The sequence below is a fragment of the Crocuta crocuta genome, unplaced genomic scaffold (genome assembly GCF_008692635.1).
Source record: "Crocuta crocuta isolate KB4526 unplaced genomic scaffold, BGI_CrCroc_1.0 scaffold273, whole genome shotgun sequence".
Lineage (NCBI taxonomy): Eukaryota > Metazoa > Chordata > Mammalia > Carnivora > Hyaenidae > Crocuta > Crocuta crocuta.
Genome location: NW_027529425.1, coordinates 1,685,723 through 1,706,247, shown reverse-complemented (window position 1 = coordinate 1,706,247; position 20,525 = coordinate 1,685,723). Strand labels below are relative to the sequence as shown.

The window sequence follows — 20,525 nt, the reverse complement described above, 5'->3', positions numbered from 1 at the left end:
TTTAGGAAAACTCATTTACATAAGCATACTGGTCTTAAAAACTAGACTAAATCCAATCCTTGATTCACAGAAAGGAACTCAGAGACCCTCAAGTACACTCAGTGCAGGTCCCATAGCGAGTGACATGACACCAGCCAAAGTCTGTCCTCCTGTCCTCACATTCTGTAGAACCGGAAAGAAGGGACCTTTTACATCAGGTACAACTATAAGTCCGAATTTCCACTTGAGTACTTAGATGATCACTTGACCACATAAGTGAAACTAAGAATATTTAACATGACTTTAGAGGAGAGAGAAGACCTTGTTCTGTTTCTGGGCCAATAGAAGAGACTTGTTAGGTAGCAAAACAAAAGTATTATTTTTACACTAGCCAGATGCCAAATATGATAGAAATAAGTTTGTACTAAGATTCACATATTTATTGTTATTTAAAATTTTTTTTTTCTTAATGCGTGTTAATTTCGAAAGAGAGAGAGAGAGAGCACACCAGTGAGTGGGAGAGAGGCAGAGAGGGAGGGAGACACAGAATCAGAAGCAGGCTCCAGGCTCTGAGCTGTCAGCACAGAGCCTGATGCGGGCTTGACCTCATGAACTGTGAGATCATGACCTGATCTGAAGTCGGATGCCTAACTGACTGAGCCACCCAGGTGCCCCAAGGATTCACAGATTTATAATGCATATTTATAAATTGTCCTGAGAATTCTAGTATTATTTAAAAAAAAATTTTTTAATGTCTTATTTATTTCTGAGAGAGACAGCCTGAACAGGGGAGGGTCAGAGAGAGAGACACAGAATCTGAAGCAGGCTCCAGGCTCTGAGCTAGCTGTCAGCACAGAGCCCAACGCAGGGCTCGAACCCATGAACCATGAGATCATGACCTGAGCTGAAGCCGGATGCTTAACCGACTGAGCCACCCAGGCGCCCCCTGAGAATTTTAGTATTATGACACTATCTTGAGCTACTGTGGAATCATATAAATAACAGTGATAAAACCAAAAGAGGAAAATGGTCAAAATTGCCTTAGAAATTATTGCTTTAGTTATAGATTATTTTAACAGACTTAGTAACAATAAAAATTCTGTATTAACACTACCCTCAGATGGAATGAAGTGGAATCATTTAACTTGTAAGATTCACATTTAAATAGTCTTGTTATTAATCATTATTCTAAGAAAAATTTTATCAAGATTCTAATTTGAACCACTATGTAATTTCTGAAGTAAAAGCCAGGAAGCTAAAAGAGGGAAAAACTCACAACGACTTGAGCGCAGAGATAAAGCTACCTAGGTAACCGTCCAGTTGCTGCGTTAGAAGGCAGATCACCGCCTTGGACCGTGTGGTCAGAGGTAGAATCCAGCACCTGATGTAGACATTTCTGTTGTCCGTGGAGTCTGTGTTCGGCCCACAGAGATCACTGGAGGCGAAAGTCCCTGGAGGGCAGGGTCCTCGTTTTCCTGAACGAAGGGAAGGACAGGTGTTCTTGGGCTCGGTCCCTGGGACCCCTTGTTCCTGGGTAACATCTGAGTCGGAGGAGAAGACCGGCATCTCAGCCAGCAGTTCTGAGCAGGTGAGTCACACTGGGCGCCTGTACCTCTACAACTGCATGTTCTTCCTCCTTCCTGAGGAGTCTGGTTCCAGAGGATTCCCTGCTGGGCCTCCTGGGCCCCTGCCAGATGCTTGGCCAGAAACATTAGAGAAATACGTTAGGCTTTTAATTCCTTCTGAGTAACTTTTGTCTGAAGTCCACCTCATCTTTTTGTAAATTACTGTATTTCCCTCATGGGAAATGAGCTGGCCTTGAGAAAGGCCATTGAGGATTTCTGATGTTTCCGGAAGATTTTTGGTCTCTTGACCAGGTTCCAGCTCTTCACATGGGTGTCTGATCTTTTAAATTGCTGCAGAAAGATTCTCCTTTCTGTTTACCCAGGGAATTCATTCTTGATTAAATGTTCACTGGAGATTCATTTCTTTATGCAGTTTCTGCTGGAACTTCTACCTTTTACTTCCTATGACTTTCTTATTTTAGAGAATCATAAAATGGAAAGTTTTGTTTTTAATTTTTTTGTTTATTTTTGAAAGAGAGACGGAGAGAGTCAGAGACAGAGTGTGAGCAGGAGGGGCAGAGAGAGAAGGAGACACAGAATCTGAAGCAGGCTCCACACTCTGAGCTGTCAGCACAGAGCCTGATATGGGGCTCGAACCCACCAACTGTGAGATTATGACCTCAGCCGAAGTCAAATGCTTAACTGACTGAGCCACCCAGGCGCCCCAGAAATGGGAAGTTTTTAACATCCAGGTTCTATGCCCAGCGCAAGCTTTCTTCGTTATGTGATCATGAGTTAATGTAAGTTCTTTGACTTCAGAATTAGAACCTGGTTCCTCTAGAGCTGCAGGAATGACTCGAACTACACCACCCCCATCAGGGAAACGCCAAGCCTTTTTTGAATATTTAAATATTTATTGATACATTTTTAAATGATCGTAAACTTTTTAATGGAAGTTTATGAATTTTCATTTTTCCCAATTTTATTGAGACACGATTGACATAGAACATAGTATTCGTTCAAGGTGTACAACACAATGATTTGATATATGTGTCCATCTCTGGTGTTTTGGTGACGGCAGTGAAACATTCTCTGGGGATTTAAAAAACGTTTTTTAACTTTATTTTTGAGAGAGAGCCTAAGCGAGGGGAGGGGGAGGGGGGAGAGAGAGAGAATCCCAGCCCAAGGGCTCAGGACACGTGTGTCTTACCACATGAGCCCGTGAGCCACCAGCCGGGCCAGCACCCTTCCTTCCCTGCATTGTTCTGGGACCCGAGGCTTCACCCTCACCGCCCTGCAGGGCACACAGAAGTCTCCTCCTCATGGGTCCCTCCTGGTTTGGGTCTGGCCGGCTTTGAATTGGGAGGCTTGTGGGAGGGATCCCAGGGGGTCCCACACAAGTGACTTGAATTATTGCACTACCGGCTCCTTAAAAGCCAGAGAGGGATGTTCCGTGTTCATGTTTCAGGAACTTAAGTTCTGGCTGTAAGCAAGGAAACCTGATTTTGAGCCCATCCCGCAAGTCCTTGAGGATGCTGATGTCACAATGGGGCTTCTGGGGGGCTGAGTGCTCCTGGGGTGGGAGGGGGCTGGGACATCAGCTCCGTGCACGTTCCCTGAGAGGCAGCTGAGTCCCCCCTAGGCTGAGCCACCAGACTGGCCCTCACAGGGTGGCCCTGAGCAGCTCGCTGGAGTCTGCCCCCCATACCTCCAGCTCCTGTGGGAACTGCAGTGACATTTTCACCAGCATCTCTGAGGCCACCACGTGGTGAGTGGAAGACGGGGCAAAAGGAAGAGGGCAGAGCCCAGTTCGAGGGACACTGGGGTGGTCTTGGGGAGGTGCAGGTGCTTGGACAGGCCCGCGTCTGGCCCACCCCTGCACCCAGGCCTCCCCCAGCTCAGAGGATGCCCAGTGCCCAGCGTGCAGCAGCTGTGGGAATGGGCTGGGGTGGAGTCAGCTGCTGGGCGCACAGAAGGGCCTGGGGCAGGGACGGGGTGGGGGTGGGCAGCTGATGGTGTGAGTGGTGTCTGGGGCAGGTGCACAGCCCTGTACAGAAAATGAAAGAATGGGGATGGGGGACTTCTAGACTATACACAAGCACAGAGGCTTCCCCAGGTCACCCGGCACTGCCCCTCTGTTCAGGGCTTGAGGCCGTTTGGATCCGGGTTTCCAGCTCTTGTGTGGAGACCAGGAGGAATAGGGCAGATGCCTCTCGGGGGTCCCTCCTGACACGCTGTGGCTGCAGGTGTGAGTTGGGGGAGGAGGGCTTCCTCTGTTTCACTAAGCAAACAACTTGACTTTTACATCTGTAAGCACTCACTCGCCACCACCCAGACCCAGGGGCTGGGGCCCAGAGGCCTCCTTCAGGCCCCTCGTGGGCATCACAGTCCTCAGAAGGACTCTTCTGACACAGTGTCACCTTGTCTGATTCCTTTGTCAACGTTTTTGAGAATCCTCTGTGTTGCCATATCAGAGGCTCAAGAACTGAGTAATCCCCCCAGCATCACACGGTTATGAACTGGAGCAGGACTCAAACTCCAGACTCCCCCAACCCCTCCTAATCCTGCCGTCTCCTGGGAGGTCACAGCCAGAGCTGCGGCTTTGGCCAGGGCCCCAGACGATGGTGGGAGACTCTGGTTCTCATCTGGCACACCTGCCCGGCACACTGGGCAGCAGGGAGCCCTCGCCAGAGCTCCTGCCTCTATTCCTGGGGAGCTGACTGCTGTTTTTTCTGGCAGAGGCTGCCCAGGTTCCCAGGACGGCTCCTAGCCAGATGGGGAAAAACAGCAGCCTGCCATCTGGTGCCCAAGGTACGTGAGGGGAGCATGATGCAGAAAGGTAAGACAGTCACGTGGAAAGCGTTGTGTCACATGAACATCAGAACAGAACAGTACGATCCGTTACAACAGAGCGTGTCCATGTGGCACATATTTAAATGGTGCAGTACCCCTGGGACGAACATGCTGTTTTCCAACTTTACATGAGTAAACTGAGGCACAGGGTAGGTAACATGTTCAAGGTCAAATTACAAAGCAGGATTCAATCCCAGGTCCTGCCATTCTGCCTCTTGAGGGCATTTTGTATAATATTTATCCATCTGTTTCCTACCATCAGATAAGACAAGTGAGCTGTTATGTGACCAAAAGTAAGAATATCAGGGGTGCCTGGGTGGCTTAGGCATCCAATTTTTTATCTCAGCTCAGGTCTTGATCTCAGGGTCTTGAGTTTAAGCCCCAGCATTGGGCTCCATGCTGGGCGTGGAGCCTACTTAAAAGAAAAAAAGTATCCATAGATATAGAAGTTATAAAAAGGAACCAAAAGAAAATTCTAGCACTGCAAAGTGCAATAACTGAAATGAAAAATCCCCTAGGGAAGTACAAAAACATCTAAGGAGGGGCGCCTGGGTGGCTCAGTCGGATAAATGTCCAACGTCAGCTCAGGTCACGATCTCACAGTTTGTGGGTTCGAGCCCCATGTAGAGCTCGGTGCTGACAGCCAGCTCAGAACCTGGAGCCTGTTTCAGATTCTGTGTGTGTGTCTCTCTCTCAGAAATAACTAAAAAAAAATTTTTAAAGCACATCTAAGGAAGAAGAAAGAATCAATGAACTTAAACATAGGACAATTGAAATTGAGAAAAAAATAAACGTGCATAGAGCCAGAGTCCTGTGGGACCCCATTAAACAGAAAAACCTACATTGTGGGAATCCCAAAAGAACAGAGAGTAAGAACACCAAAAGAATAGTTGAAGAAACAATGAGCAAAAAACTTATCAATTTGATGAAAGATATGAATCTACAACTAAAAGAAACTGGATAAACTCCGGACAGAATACATTCAAGGACACACCAAAGAATCTTCAAAGCAGCAAGAGAGGTAACTTCTCTCGTACAAGGGATCATAAGATGAGCCAATTTCTCATCAGACTTTGAAGGTCAAGAAAGCAGAGGGTCGATTTATTCAAATTGATGAAGTGCCAGAATTCTATATCCAGCAAAATTGCTCTTCAAAAGTGAGGGAGTTTATTACCAACAGAACTGCTTTACAAACAAGGCTAAAGGAAGTCCTTCCATTTGAGATGAAAGGATGCTCGCTAGACAGTAACTCAAAACTGTAAGCAGAAATCACACTCTCCAGTAAAAATAAATACATGGGCTAGTATTATTAAAATTATTATTAAAAGCTAGTATTATTACAATTTTGGTTTATAAGCCTACTTATTTTCTACAGAATTTAAAAGGCACATGTGTTATGAAACCTAACTGTATAAAGATGTAATTTGTGACATCAATAACAGAAGAGGGAGATGGAGCTGTTCAGGATCAGAGAGTTTTGTATGCTATTTAAATTGGCATAAATTAGGTTGTTGTAACATTAGGATGTTAAGTGTAATCCCTGTGGTAACCACAAAGAAAACATCTATATACACAAAAGGAAATAAGAGAATCAAAAGGTTACTATAAAAAAATCAAATACAAAAGGCAGCAGTGGAGGAAGTGAGGAACAAAAAAAGCTGTAAGGCACATAAAAAAATAATAAAATGGAAGAAACAAGTCTTTTCTTATGAGTAAGTAAATGTAAATGTATTAAAATCTCTAATCAAAAAGCAGAGATTGAAGATGGCTAAGTAGGAAACTCCAGGCCTGTGCTGCCCCCATGGAAACAATGAAAATAAATACATAAAAGGACCTACAGACTAAAATAACTTTACGGGACTCTGAAAATAGTCAAAACTCTACAGCAACCAGGTGAAGTAAGCTCAAAGCCAGCAGTAGGAAGGAAACAATATTACAGCAGAGATAAAAAAAAAAATGGAGAACAGAAAAATAGAGAAAGCCAATAAAGCCAAGAGTTGGTTCTTCAAAAAAAAATTGACACAATGGCAACCTTTAGCTAGATGCCTGTGTGGGGGCAAGGAGACAAGGACTCAACGACACAAGAGGGCAGCTTACTGCAAATTTACAGAAATAAGGGTCATAACAGAGTTCCGTGAGTAACTGTATGCCAACAAAATGGATAACCTAGAAGACATGGACAAATTTCTAGAAACACACAACCTACTGGGACTGAATCATGAAGACATCTAAAGTCTGGATAGACCTTTAACTAGTAAAGAGCTTGAATCAGTAATCAAATACCTCTTGAAAGAAAAGGCCAGGACCCAATGGCCTCATCAGTGAATTCTACTGAACGTTTAAGGAATTAACCCCAATCCTCCTCAGACTCTTCCAAAAAGAGGAGGGAATGTCTTCTAATTCATTCTAGAAGGCCAGCATCACCATGATCCCAAAGCTAGATGTGAAGACACTACCAGCACACTATCAGTCAGTATCCCTCCTGAATATGGAATCCCCAACAAACCATGAGAAGTTGAATCCGACAACAGAATAAGAGGCTTATACACATCATGACAAAGGAGGATTCCTGGGATGCAAGGATCACTCCGTATACAGAAATCAATCGATTTAACATGCCGTATTAACAGAACAAAAGGGAAAATACTCTCGATTGATACAGCAAAATCATTTGACAAAATTCAATACCTTTTTATGATAAAAACACTCAACAAACCACCAATACTAGGAACATACCTCAACACAATGAAAACCATATACAAAAAATCCCACAGCTAACGTAATACTCAAAGGTGAAAGACTGACAGCTGTTCCTCTAAGGTCAAGAACAAGACCAGATGTCCACTCATACCGCTTGTATTCAAGATGCTACTAGAAGTCCTAGCCAGAGCAGTTACGCAAGGAAAAGAAAAGGTGTCCAAATTAGTAAGAAATAAACTGTGTGCAAACAATAGTCTTATATGTAGACAACATTAAGATTACACGCACATCATTCGAATAAATGAAACCGGCAAAGTTGAAGCCTATATACAGGCAACACACCAAAATCAGCTGTTTCTAGACACTAAACAATGAACAATCTGGAAAGAAAATTAATAATTCCATTTAAAATAGTATTAAGTAAGAATACAATACTTAGGAATAAACTTAACCAAGGAGGCTAAAGACTCACACACTGAAAACTGCAGAGCACTGCTGAAAGAAATCCAAGACCACACAGATCCTAGTCTGTGCGGTCTTCTCTGGGCACCATGGCCGGGTCAACACAGAAAATTAACCATCATAGCAGGTGTCCATCCAGTAAATGGAAAAACAAAATGTGGTACAGTCCTAGAAGGGCACGCCATTCAACCATGAAAAGGAGTGAAATTTTGATTGATAGATGCTGCAACATGGGTGGACCTTGAAGATGTAATGCTAAATGATAGAAGAAAGACACTTATCTTATTAGAAAGACTAATATTTTATGATTCCACTTATGTGAAGTACCTAGAATAGGCAGGTTCATAGAGACCAAGTAGAATAGATATTATAAGGGGTCAGAGGTCCAGAGTTTTGGTTTGGGAGCATGAAAAGATCTGGGTAGACGGCAGTGATACTGAACAATGTTGTGAATGTTTTAATGCCACAGAGGGAGACCTTTACCAAGGGGTACATTGACAGATATCACGCATATCTCACCACAATAAAAATATCTAAAAAAGAAAAAAAACACAGCAAACCAACAAACCCAACCAGCGTGTGAGGAACCGGTCAACAGATTCAAAAATTTCTCGATCCCACAAGTTTTTGCTTGATACAGCACTTTCAACTGCCTGCCGTGTTTTTTCGGTTCCTTCTATGATTCTAAAGTTTGTCCTTTTTCCCTAGAAGGTCCTTCCTTGTATTTCAAACCATTGACTTTTTTTGTGGGGTTGGAGAGGGAAAAAAAAGGATCTCATCCCCACACCAAAGTATCAGACGCCAAAAAATGTAAAGTTGTGAGTTTATTGCATATGTAACAAAATGAACCTGACCTCCTGGGTCCAGCCTGCGGTACAATCGCTGTTTGTTTTGTGTTTCCAGCTGGTTCCATAACCACATTAAATAGAACTAGTATTTCTTTAAATACTTCTGATTTTGACATAAAACAGAACATTAGTGTACAATTTTCACAAAATAAATCAGCAATAAAAACAGTGGGAAGAATAACAAGGATAGCAGCAATACTTAAAAACAAGACATTACAAAATAAATTAAAAAATACATTATAAAGTGGTTGAGAAACAAAAATAAACCAATTTAAAAAATTCATACTATCTTTCGGGAAGGCTGCCATGTGGCACGCGCCTGGCTGTGGACGGGGCTGGGGGCACGGGGCATTTTCTCTGCGGAAGGCCATTCCGACAGCTCGGGTTGGAGGACCCCCCCCTCACCTGGATTGGGACCACGTGGCCAAGCAAGCTCGGGGAGCACAGGCCTCCCGGCAGGCAGACTCTCCCCTGGGGAGAGAGCTATCCTGACTGCAACCCCCACCCNAAAGCAGCCCATTTGTTTTTCCTTCCTACAGCAAGGGCAGAGCGGCGGTTTGCTACATCCCTGAGCGTCGGCTGATGACCGCTGGTGAGGGCAAGCCTGCAAGATGGGCCCCTGAAGCATCTGGGCCAACAGGTGAGAGGGGGCGGTGGAGGGCGTGGGGAACTACCGAGTGCCACAAACGAGAGCTCGTGGGAACAGGGTCCACACGGACCCAGAGTGGAGTGATCCAGAGATTTTGCCCACTGTCTGCCACACTGCTCTTCATGTGGTTCAAAAGGCCCAATCCATGGTTGGTAGTTAAGGTTCTAGAAGTGCAGTGCCACTGATGGGCCCGTCTGGCAAGAGTGACCAGGGCTCTGGAAAGTTTTGCTCTTTTGGGCTCCACTGTAACACACAGCTGGTGAGGGAGGAAAGCAGAGAGCCATGCCTTCCAGGCGGGGAACGCGTGCTGGGCCAGCACCTGCCACGTGGGCAGCGTGGGTTCTAAGGACTGTTCTCGTTCCTCCCAACAGCAGGAGCATCATCTTACAGGAGCCAAAGGCCACAGTCCTGCTAGACCCTCGTCTCCTTGCTCATTCCTGCAGGTCTGGGCCAAACCACAGGAACAATCCGTGCTGCTCCCCCCTCAGCCTGGATGTGCCTTGGCTCTTCTGTGAAGGTCTCCTCCTCACACCAGAGGGTTGAGGTACACCTTCGAGCGGAGGCCTGTGTGGGGGTAGGGCCCTAGCTGACATTTCCTCACTCTTCCAGAGGAAGGTTACGAGGGAGGACCAGAATCACGGAGAGCCAGCTTCTAGAAATGCCCTCAGAAGGATCATGGTAAACGAGACACAGGTTGAGCCTGACTTGGGCAAGGCAGAACTTCTGACAGTCCAAGCCCATGATATGGCCCAAGACTTCCTGAACGGATTTCATTTCCCCTCTGCAGCCAGGCCCACTTGACACCCTCTCTACCCTGGCACCTCCAGGGGTGGCCCAGACGTGTGCTCGCTCTCGTAGCTCCTGGAACCCACAGCTGGCAGCCCACGGCCCACCGGACCAGGCGGACTTCTTGTTCCGAGGGAGTGTCTATCTATCTCCCAAGGGTCCCCGAGCTCCCCCGCAGCAGCCACAGAACGCTTCGGGGCAAGCCCAAGAACCACGGCAAGATGCACAGGGGCGAGCTCGCCTCCAAACCCACCTCGCTCCAAAGGGATCAGTAACAAAAGGGATAAGTCATCCAAAAGCTCCTTCCAAACCCATCTCAGACACACGACTGGATCCCAACGCTGAACTCCGAAACCAACGGCAGACGTTCAACAGTGAAATGTCTTCCTGATGAATCACCCCGCAATTACCACCCCCCCAAACAAAAACAACAAAAAACCAAACCGGATGATTTGCTGCTGCTGCTGCCGCCGCCGCCCTTCATGGAAGTTTATCGCAAACCAAACCACCTTGTTCAAATACTGCTTGAACTTTTGTGCAAATTGGAAAATGGTGTTAGAAACTCAGGGTCCAGTCTTTGGCCTTGCTCCTCACGTGAGCACGTCTGGGCAAGGCAACGGGGCAGTGATTGTTAGCGCCCCCACCCAACACTCGGGGAGTGAGCAGAATGAGCCAGGGGGGAAGGGCCCCCTCCACTGTCAGGTTTGCATTCACGCCCTACTTTTCTTAAAACAGTCCCTCAGGGTGATCTAAGTCAGTGAGGTTGCCCGTTCCCCCTCTCCCTTTGAGGCTACTTTTGCATCATGCCAGCAGCTACAACAGAATTCTGTTAGTTCAGCTCTTAGCAACTTTCCGCACAACACTTGGTTAGTATTCAAGGGACCCAGCAGACCCTCTTCTACATCCGGGGGGGGGGGGGGCTGCAGCCCAGGACTGGCGACATGGATCTGAGGCTGGTTTGGTGTGTGTTCTTTTATAAGCTGTTATGTGGTTTTTCACTGGAAAAATCTCTCAAACTAGATAGATGATAATGTGGCAAAAGGGACTTTTAAAAGGAAAGATCATTTTTCTCTATGCAAAAAAATTTTTTCAGCCAGGATCCCCTGAAAAATACCCCAGGCCTCCAGCAAAAGCTGCCCCAGTTCCTTTACTTTTCCAAAAGGGAAGCATACTTTGGATGCAGGCTTTCAGCTGGGGTAGAATTCCAATGGACAATACGGTTATTTTTCAGTTAGAGATTCATCTGCTTCCCAGAGCAGGCTGCAAGGATGTGACTGGAATTTGAGCTGCTGAACTTGAAAAGGGGCCTCAGGACTGTTTGGAGACAGAAGAGCTACCAGTTACAAACCCTCAGTAAGCGAAGCTCAGTTCCAGAACTTGTGAGTTGATCCTCCTATAAAGGCCACAGGGCAGTGAGCCTATCACCGACCACGGGGGTTACAGTTGCTGCAGGGTATCCCGTGTGACCGAAGCCAAATGCTAAACCTGGCCGCATTTTATTGGATGGGCGATGGAAGGGGGTGGGGTCACTGTCAGAAAGGAGGAAATTATGGGTGGGAGCCGCCAGCCAAAGTCCCCCCAGCCCCCTTGCTCCCCCAATGAAAAGGAGGGGCGAAAACCTTTTCCCTCGGGTCATCTAGGCTTCCCGGGCCTCAGCCAGCTTCGCAGGAGGCGCACGGAAAGCTTGCTTTGGGTCTGGCGGTCGTGAGCTAGAATCTGTTGCCTTTGGTTGCCCTCTTCACTCCACGGCAAAGCCACAGGTCTCCTCCACGGCTGTCAGCAGCTTCTCATAGAGCTTCTCGTAAGACTCATAAGGTGGGATGTCAATCCGATTAAAGCTGGAAGAGAGGACAAGAGTGACAGTCACTGCTGGGGGGTAGGGGGGGGTCTGGACCTAGGCCCTGCGTCAAGGACAAGGGCAGGCAGGAACAGAGGAATTCGCGGCCAAGAGTTGGCAGCTCGTGCATATATAGGCAGATGGGGCCGAGAGGAGAGGAAAGCATCTCATCGCCTCGTTGGGGTGAGGGGTAGAGGCAGTTTTCCACTCCCCTCTGGTGCTTTTCTGCTTCGAAAGCAAAGTTTTTTTCATAGAACACAGAGCAAAATAAATCCTAAGATCTTGAAAACCAAAATTAAACCAATGACTATTTCCTGGTTATATCAGGACAAAGCTCTCCATTCGTTGTGGTGGCTGTCTTTAGAAGAAATTATTTCTCACTACCACAAATACCACCTTTGCACATGGACCACAGTAATCCAGACCGGCCAACTGTCAGATCACCACTAACAATCCACTGCACATCCATCTAATCCTTCGTGACTTGACCTGAGACCATATAGAACAGTCTGCAGAAATGGGATATTTCCTATAGAAACAAACTATAGCTCAAAACCATTAAGATGTCAAATCCCTGATAGGAGGAGATGAATCAACATTTCCCTGGGGAAATTCATTTCTAGTGTTGTATTTAAAAAAAAAAAAAGACACCCTGGAAGAAGGGTATTCTCTTCTAACAAGTCAAAAAATACAAAATTCTGACCGATAAAGTGACCTACTGAATTACTAGCTGTGAAGCAGTTAAGGATGGGTTTTGTCAAGAAAGAATTGGGCTAAATGGTGTGATAGTTTTGGGGAGGATCTTTAGCATCCGAGGACAGTTCTCACATCCGTTTTACTCAAAGCATCCAACTCTGAAAGGGCAGAGTCAGGGAAGGAAAGCGGCTGCTGTGGGTCGACGCGGCGCTGTGTCTGTAACAGCCACTCTGAGCCTGGCGCCACGGCCTCACTAGGGCCTCGGGCTGTGTAAGCACTTGAACCCACACCCCTGGGTTCCTAATCAGGAAGCTTCTGTTGCAGGGTGACGCATCTCAATGGCAAGGAACTGGTTTTTGTGAACTACACATAGTTCAATACGTGGTTTCTGAGACAAAGCATATTTAAGTGACTTGACTTTTAAACCACAAGGAAAAATAATCTGCTATAGATATTATTGAAGTTAAAATTTAGGAAGGTTAAAAATTTTTCAAAATTCATCCATCACAAAGTTCCAAGAAGGAAAATGAGGAAGCGAAGACCGGGAACTCCGGATTGAAAATGACAACTCTCCCCATGGTGAGGCACGTGTGTGCACACGCACATGTGTGCACTGGCACGGCCCCGCGAAGGCAAGGCTGGAGCTGCCAGCGCCATTAGTCACATCTCATGACAAAACTGGTTTCACGAAAGAGACTTCTGATAACCCTCATGTGACACACTGCCAAGTGCTCGTCCCATCTGACTGGTGTCATGGCCAGTTGTCCTGGGGCACAGGTAAAAGGAAGCACAGGGAGTCATGCGAGGGATGGCAGGCCGCAGAGACAGGCTCCCGGTGATGCCACAGCATGGTCCTTACCAGGTATGGGCCTTCGGCAGGTTGTCCGTGTTGGCGTCGATCAGGTGGATGGTGAAGAGCCGGGGCCCTGCCGCGCCTGTAGAACCTTACGAGACAACATTCTAGTTAATGCACTTCAGAGGCGGGGCCCGGGCCCCACTGCCAACCACGCCCTCAGCCCAATGCCTGGTCGGTCGTCCTGCCGTATGGTCATGGACTTCACACAGCGGCATAGCCTCTACCTGGGTTAGGACACACTGACCATCCAGCGACCTATCCCAGCTATTCTAGAAAACAGCAGGGGCAGAGAACCGTGAGAGCTCTCCTCCTGGACCCCAGCCAAGAGCCCACTCAAGTGGGGGTATTTGAAGGGCAAAATCCTTAAACCACCAGTGATGGTTTTTCTTTTTTTTTTTTAACAGAATTTTCAGGCAGCGGGCTCACCACTGGCAGAGGACAGCAGGGTTATAACAAAAGCAAGATACAGAGTCATGAATCCCCCAGGTGCAGGTGAGGTGGGAAAAGAAAAAGAAACAAACACCTAGGACAACAGCCCAGGGGATGGAAGTAGCTTCCCTCACTCAGAGAGGTCCTTAAAATCTGGAAAAGTCTACACGGAATGTTCTCTACATGAAATATACCTGTGATCACTAGTAATATGCAAAGCTCCATCTACTGCATTTTAATATACTAACATTCTTCACCTTTTTCCTTCCGACTCTCAGGATTATCAAATATCTGGATATCAGATTTTCTATCAGTGTCAGAAAGGACGAGAGAGGGGATGGGTACCTACAGTAGACAGTGGAGCCTCTCGGGCAGTGCATTTGCTTAGAGGAGGAAACCGAGGCCCAGGGAGGACCCCTGGAGCTAATGACCGATACGGCAGCAGGAGACTCCACTGCCTGGTGCTCAGGCCAGGCCGCTCTCTCCTGCACCTCAGGGCTGCAGTGAGCCGGCTACTACCCGAAGACACGGAATGAACGTATGGTGCGCTTTAAAACTTCTCATTTCTTTCCCCAAAGCCTTGTTGCTATTTGTACCCTCCCTCTGCCCACCAATTCCATAGGGGCAGGGGAGGCACCGGGTCCACGGGGTCCTTCCTCGCCAAGGTCTTTCCCAACCCAGCCCCGAGCAGGCCCCAGGCTGGCCAGCACGTGCCTCCCAGGTGACATTCCGCCTGCTGGGCATGTCCCTACAGGGACACTGGGAAAGGTGGGTTTGACAGGAAGCTAGCCTTTGTTTTGCTGAGATTCTCTCCCTTTGTGTTTACAGATATGTTCTTTCAGCTTGGGCAGAGGCTAGCACCCCTGGGGCACTGGGGGCCTGGAGCACCGGGGGCCAGCAGAGAGAACAGCAACAAGAGGCCCTCCGGGAGCGAGTGCGGCCACCTCCGCCAGGCGAGCGCCTCCACGGTGCCGAGTGTTCATTATAAAAAACACAGGCCGCCCCACTTCCTAGTAGATGTTTCAGGAAAACACCACCACCGCGGTCCAGCTCTTCCTGCAGTGGCCCGGTGGGGGACATGCCTGGCGGGGGACGTGCCTGGCGGAGACGCGTGGGGCCAGGAGCCCCGCCTCCACATCAGTCACCTTGCAAAGCCTTGAAGCCTTGGAGAGGGACCCGAGTGGAGCCGGTCACGAACTGCAGCAGCCTGGCCCTCCTCTCCTCATCGAAGGTCTCCACGGCCTGCCAGAACCACCTGACAACGTTGCTGTCGGCCACACAGTGCTTCAGCCGAGTGTTGGACTTCCAGTCGCTCACGTCTATCTTATCCAGGCCGCCTATGATCAGCTGCGAAGGCATTTGGAGGCAAGTTATTTCTCAAATGCACACACCGGCCTCCCAGGTTCCCGGTCTACGCAAGGAGGGAATTCGTGGCGTCCCAAGAAACCAGCCACAGACTTAGATGCGCGGAGAAGGAAACAGGCCCACGCTCCCAACAGTGCGTTTTCTTACAACCAGGTCTGCGTTTCGTGGTTTCGCGCCTCATCGGCGAGGAGTCAGCACAAAAGGCCCAACCAGCGAGGCTGAACGGGCTGCCTGGAAGGCTGACTGGGGGACCCCGGGGGCTGTCACAGCAGAGCTGGACGCGGAGTGGTGTGTGAGTGTCTGTACAGGGTGGGAGGCCCGCTCCGAGCTGCTCCCCACCCACCCTCCCCGGGAGGCGCCTCGCTGAGGCAAAACGACAAGGATTTCAAAGCCCTGAGCCGCTGGGCACCGGGGTGGGTAAGAGATGAATGGGTCTCTCTGTTCACGCACACGAAGTGTGAGGAGAGAAGACAATCACTCTTTGTTCTGAGTCTAATAATAGCCAGAACAGAGACACAGGCTGACGTGGTGGGAATCTGCTTATACACAAGAGAATTCCCCTCAGTCCAAGGTGAATACACGGGAAGGCTTTGGAAACCTCTACAGCTGGAGCTCCTGAAAATGAGGATAAGCCACAGGAGACCCTGAACAATGGCCAGAGAATGATCTGGACTTGTTGCCACCAAGCAGACATCTGGCCTTGTCATAAACAGGCTGAGATGCCCTCGACTCCCCACTCGTGCTAGGCCTAGTCTGGAGCCCCGACAAGCCCCCGGCCTTGCTGGGGACAGGCAAGCCTCATTCTGCAGCCAGGCTGTCACTCAGGAGAACATCGGCCTCATTTGTACCCTTTAATGCCAACTTAGCTTGGCCCGGTGAGCACATACCTCTAGTTCCTTCTGGTCAAACGGTTTCAGTAAGTGTTGGGGAATGAGTTCATTAAACCCTTTCTGAAGAGCTAAGAACTGGGCTTCAATCCCCCTCATGAACCTCCAATTTACATACAACCTAAAAAACAAATTCACAAGTTGGAGGCAATACCAAGTGTTTCACACACAAAACAATGTTTTCTCTACATCTGCTGAACCTGATGCCCTGGGGCGGGGGTGGGGGGGGCCCAGACAGGAGGAAACCCCCACCAGCTGGCAGTGCCTAGCCTCAGTATCAGGTTAAAAATAAGTCAGCACAGGCCCTTACACATTCTAATGCTTTGCTAAAAATAGCGGTAGGAATTAACCTGCCCTGTTAGAGCAAGTGCCATAATTTAAAAGTAGATTTGAAAATAACACAGAGGACACCGTGAGAACCACGACCCATCTGGCAGTGTAAACACATGACACACCCGAGGCTTCCAGTTCTCTAGGGCGAGCGTCTGGTCATTGATCTGCCTTAAGAGGTAAGCCCCTGAGTGGCTCGGTTGGTTAAGCATCTGACTCTCGATTTGGGCTCAGGTCATGATCTCACAGTTTGTAGGAATGGAGGCCCACATCAGACTCTGTGCTCACAGCACAGAGACTGCTTGGGATTCTCCCTCTGCCCCACCCCTGTTCTCTCTCTCTCTCTCTCTCTCTCTCAAACATTAAAGGAAAAAAAGAAAGGAGGTGAGAAAACAGACTACTATGTTGTAGACTTCCTTGAGACTGATCTCAAGGACACTTCTAGACTCCTATTCTCTCCTGTGCTCACCACCTTCACACTGAGAATCGGGAGGTCACTTGCAACCCCTTCCCTAACTTGGGGTCCGGGGTCATTATTCTCCCTTCAGCAGGCCGGCTGTGGTGGCACTGGGGGCTCCAACCATGCATAGCCCCCACCGGTGAACCTGACCATTGCTGAAAGTCTGTTTTGTTCCTGGGATTCTGGCCCCCGGTGTCGGCAGGGAAGATAAGCCGCAAACAGCCAAGGAGCCTTGACAACCTAAATGTGAACCCAGCCTCGCCCGGGATGGTCCCAGGCACCTAGATGTCCTCACTGGCGACCACCAAGTTTCCCCGGAACATTACCGGACATATTCTTTCTTGTTGTCCTCTGTGACAGGAACATTGCGGCCATTGGGTTTCAGTTCATGCTGAAGAATCCTCCCGAAAGCATTGTGTTCCACACAGAAAGTGTGGTCCAACACAGGGGTGATATCATTCTCTCTGTTGAAGTTAAGACACAAGATGGATGTCAGACCTCTGCCAGCACACAGCAGTGAACAGAACCTTAGACGGAACATTCCAGGAGAAAGACAGCATTTCCTGTCTGTCACCCCAGAGCTGCAGGAGGGAAAAGAGGAAAGCCTCGGGCCCAGAGCCTGTGTGAGGGCAGGGACACAGGTACCGGAGGGGCTGGGAAACCCACATGTGCCAGACTCTGGGCTTCCTCATTCACTCTGTCATTCTGGGATTTTATGAGATATGGTGACTGCTTTGTAAACTGACTCTCTGGACAGAAGGATTCACAAAGAGGAAATGGAGTCAAAGGAAAAGCAACTTGCGGAAAGAACCCCCCCTACACATAGAAAATACTCCCCACCCCCCCCTTTAAGGCAGCCATTCCAAGTGCATCCATTCAAACAAAGTATACTTAGAAGTTCAAGTGGACTCCTCCGCCTGCCATATTTGCTGAGACACAAGCAGAATAAACGATTTCGTACAGGATGGAGGCACTAACCCTCCCCAACTCCCATTTCCAGCTGGAGTGCCAGAAGTGAGGCTGATCAGTGTGCGGCATGCAGCTGGGTTCAGCTCCCCCACTCGCTCTCCCCCTGCAGAGCCTGGATCTCTCCCTCCTGTGAAATCGGCTCTTTCACACGGGCCTGCAACCCTGCGGTTACCACGTGACTTGCTGACAGCTTCCAAGAGAGTTCTAGGATAATTCTAAAACAAAGTTGACTAAATATAATTTTTCTTGATACTTTCTCTTACTGTCAAATACTTTGATACAAGATATTCTGACACTAATTTTGTTTTGGGTGCTTTCCCTCTAGAGATTCACTGGAGACACCCTGGAGAGTACAAAACAAAACCCACCATCCACCTATCAGGCTTGGGGATTAATTTTGTGATCAGACCTTAATAGTTTGAGGAAACAACAGAAGAAATTAGTCTATGAAGTGAAACGGGCCAAACGTCATGAGGGAAGTAAGTCAACTATTTTTTGTTAAGTCCACTTTTACTTCACACCCATCCCTCAAAAATTTTCATACATGCACACGCACACACAAAACGATTGTATTTGGCGGACGGTAAGACAGGTGGCTGTGCAGGAATTTTCCATACTGAATGGTGAGCCGGTACTTACAGAATCCACACTAAGCTCTTATGGAGTTCTGGGTCCACCGACTCCAAATCAGAGAGCTGGATGGGTTTCCCCAGTAGCTGCTTATAGAAGGGAACCGTGAAGCCCCCGTTTATGTAGTGTCCATGGAACACGGCGAGACCCATGATCCGACCCACAAAATGGAAATAAGACAGATGGTCCTGTAGGGGGCACCAGAGAACATGAATTTATTAGAAAAATGATGCGGTGGGGGGGATGATACGGTGTGCCTTCTCCAAGCTTCTTGAGAGACCTGTCCTATGGGCAACCACAGACTCAGTTCCTCACAGGTTGTGCTCATGATCAAAGGCAAGAAGGCTGGTTAGGTAGTCAGAATTCAGAGCACATCTTTTGTATAGATCATCTGAACACTTTATAGGCCCTTCGTTCAAACATCCTCAGAACTGCTACGTCATTTGTGGCATTCAGCATAAAAGGAATATGCAGAACCCCTTGCTCAAAAATTATTAAGAATTTCAACACAGCAGCCACAGAGAATCAAACCAACATGGGCCCTTCTAAGTGCGGGGTGCCCAGGAACCCGGACCCCCTTCTCCCCCACTGCACTACAGAGTAGGGGGCAATTCTCCCTGAGTCCCAGGAGAAAGCAGAAGAGAAGAAAATCCAAAGAAGGAAATTAAAAAAAAGAGGAACATAGAGGAAAATAATGGACAACCCAAGTAAGGGAATCATTCTAAAACCACAGGTGTTCTGGCTCTTAACTGGGGAACCTCCCATCTCTGCTTTTCCATTATAATCAGAATTAATCAAAACCTCATTTCCATTTCCCGCTCTACCTTTCGGTGTCTATTTACCAGAGACTGCGTAAGCCCATAATGGGTGAACCAAGTACTGACACTGGACATGGAAATCCAGTTTAAAAACTTTGTAGTTTGCCCTCTTTATTTATGGATACTTACAGGGTTGATAGAAGAATCCGGGTTGATTTGCAACATGTAAATGTTGTCCGTAGAATACTGGAAGAGTCCATAATACGGATTCAACATTTCGTGGCACAATAAATAGAGCCACTCCCTAGGGACAACGACGACAACCATTTTAATTGTGCGAAAATGTCCAGTTTAGGTCTTACCAAAAGGACTGATTCCCTGGGTCCGAGAAGGCCACACGGCAGGATACCCAGCTCTGAGAGAAGGTGTAGTTTGGGCAAAGTAGCCTAAGGAAATAACAACTTGTGTCCGGTCGTCTGAGAAATGCCTTTTCTGGGCCAAACTCCCATGGCGGCTCTGAAGCGGAGAAAAATGCGGTGGGCTACAGCCCGGACCACCTGCTATGGGCAGTGTTCTCAGCAGTTGACTCATCAGCCTGCCTGCACCTCAACCAAGGTTTTCTCTGGGACTGTGCAAAGATCCAGATCTCAGGTGGTGATGATGATGATGTGGTTATAGTGGACAAGAGTAGTAATGAAGAGCAGTTCTATCCTTTTACTTACAAAGACTGTTGTGTGCGTGCATGCATGTATGTACACCAAACAGGAAAGATCTGTATGCAGAGCAGAGAGGAAGAGGAAGAGGATTTACATTGACACTTTGACAGCAGTTAAGCCTGAAAATCAGCATTCTGGGAGACCTTCAGTTTTCTTTGGCCTCTTGCTAGAGAGTTTTTACATTTCCAATCGGAACATGTTATTCACACTTAAGTGAGGAGAAAACATTTCACAGACTAGGGAGACAGGGATTGAGAACGACTTTTGCCCTTCATGACTTTCTATCATGTTGATTCTTACCTTTTGCCAGAAACATTTATCATTTTTAGAAGTTTACAAAACAAGCTGAATCCATAACAAGATATATTCCATGAGTTCTGAAATCTGAGTGGGATACATAAGAATAAACTATTTTTGGAATTCCTTTATATTCCAATCATTTCATTATATATTAAAAAAAAAAAGAAAGCCCCAAATCAGAAACAATCCAACAAGGGCGCCTGAGTGGTTCAGTCGGTTAAGTATCCGACTTCAACTCAGGTCAAAATCTCGTAGTTCTAGAAGTTCAAGCTCCACGTTGGGCTTTCTGCTGTCAGCATGGAGCCCGCTTTGGATCCTCTGTCCCCCTCTGGGTGCCCCTGCCCCACTTGCGTGCATTCTCTTTCTCTCAAAAATAAACAAACATTAAAAATTTTTTAAAAAAGAAAAGAAACAATCAAACAAAACAAGCACTTTCAAAAGAATCTTTGT

General features: G+C 47.6%; 1 protein-coding gene across 1 annotated transcript in view; it reads right to left on the bottom strand.

Annotated features, from left to right (window-relative positions):
• Positions 1-8,911: 8,911 nt before the first annotated feature.
• Positions 8,912-20,525, bottom strand: part of SMURF1 (SMAD specific E3 ubiquitin protein ligase 1) — a 32,577-nt gene continuing 20,963 nt past the window's right edge. Inside the window, exons 12-18 of the mRNA XM_077758828.1 lie at positions 19,249-19,363; positions 18,311-18,489; positions 17,029-17,166; positions 15,913-16,033; positions 14,806-15,007; positions 13,235-13,310; positions 8,912-11,680 (exon numbers count right to left, since the gene is read on the bottom strand). Coding sequence (XP_077614954.1) covers positions 11,581-11,680; positions 13,235-13,310; positions 14,806-15,007; positions 15,913-16,033; positions 17,029-17,166; positions 18,311-18,489; positions 19,249-19,363 — 931 coding nt within the window. The 3' untranslated portion in view covers positions 8,912-11,580. The remainder of the gene's footprint in view (positions 11,681-13,234; positions 13,311-14,805; positions 15,008-15,912; positions 16,034-17,028; positions 17,167-18,310; positions 18,490-19,248; positions 19,364-20,525) is intronic.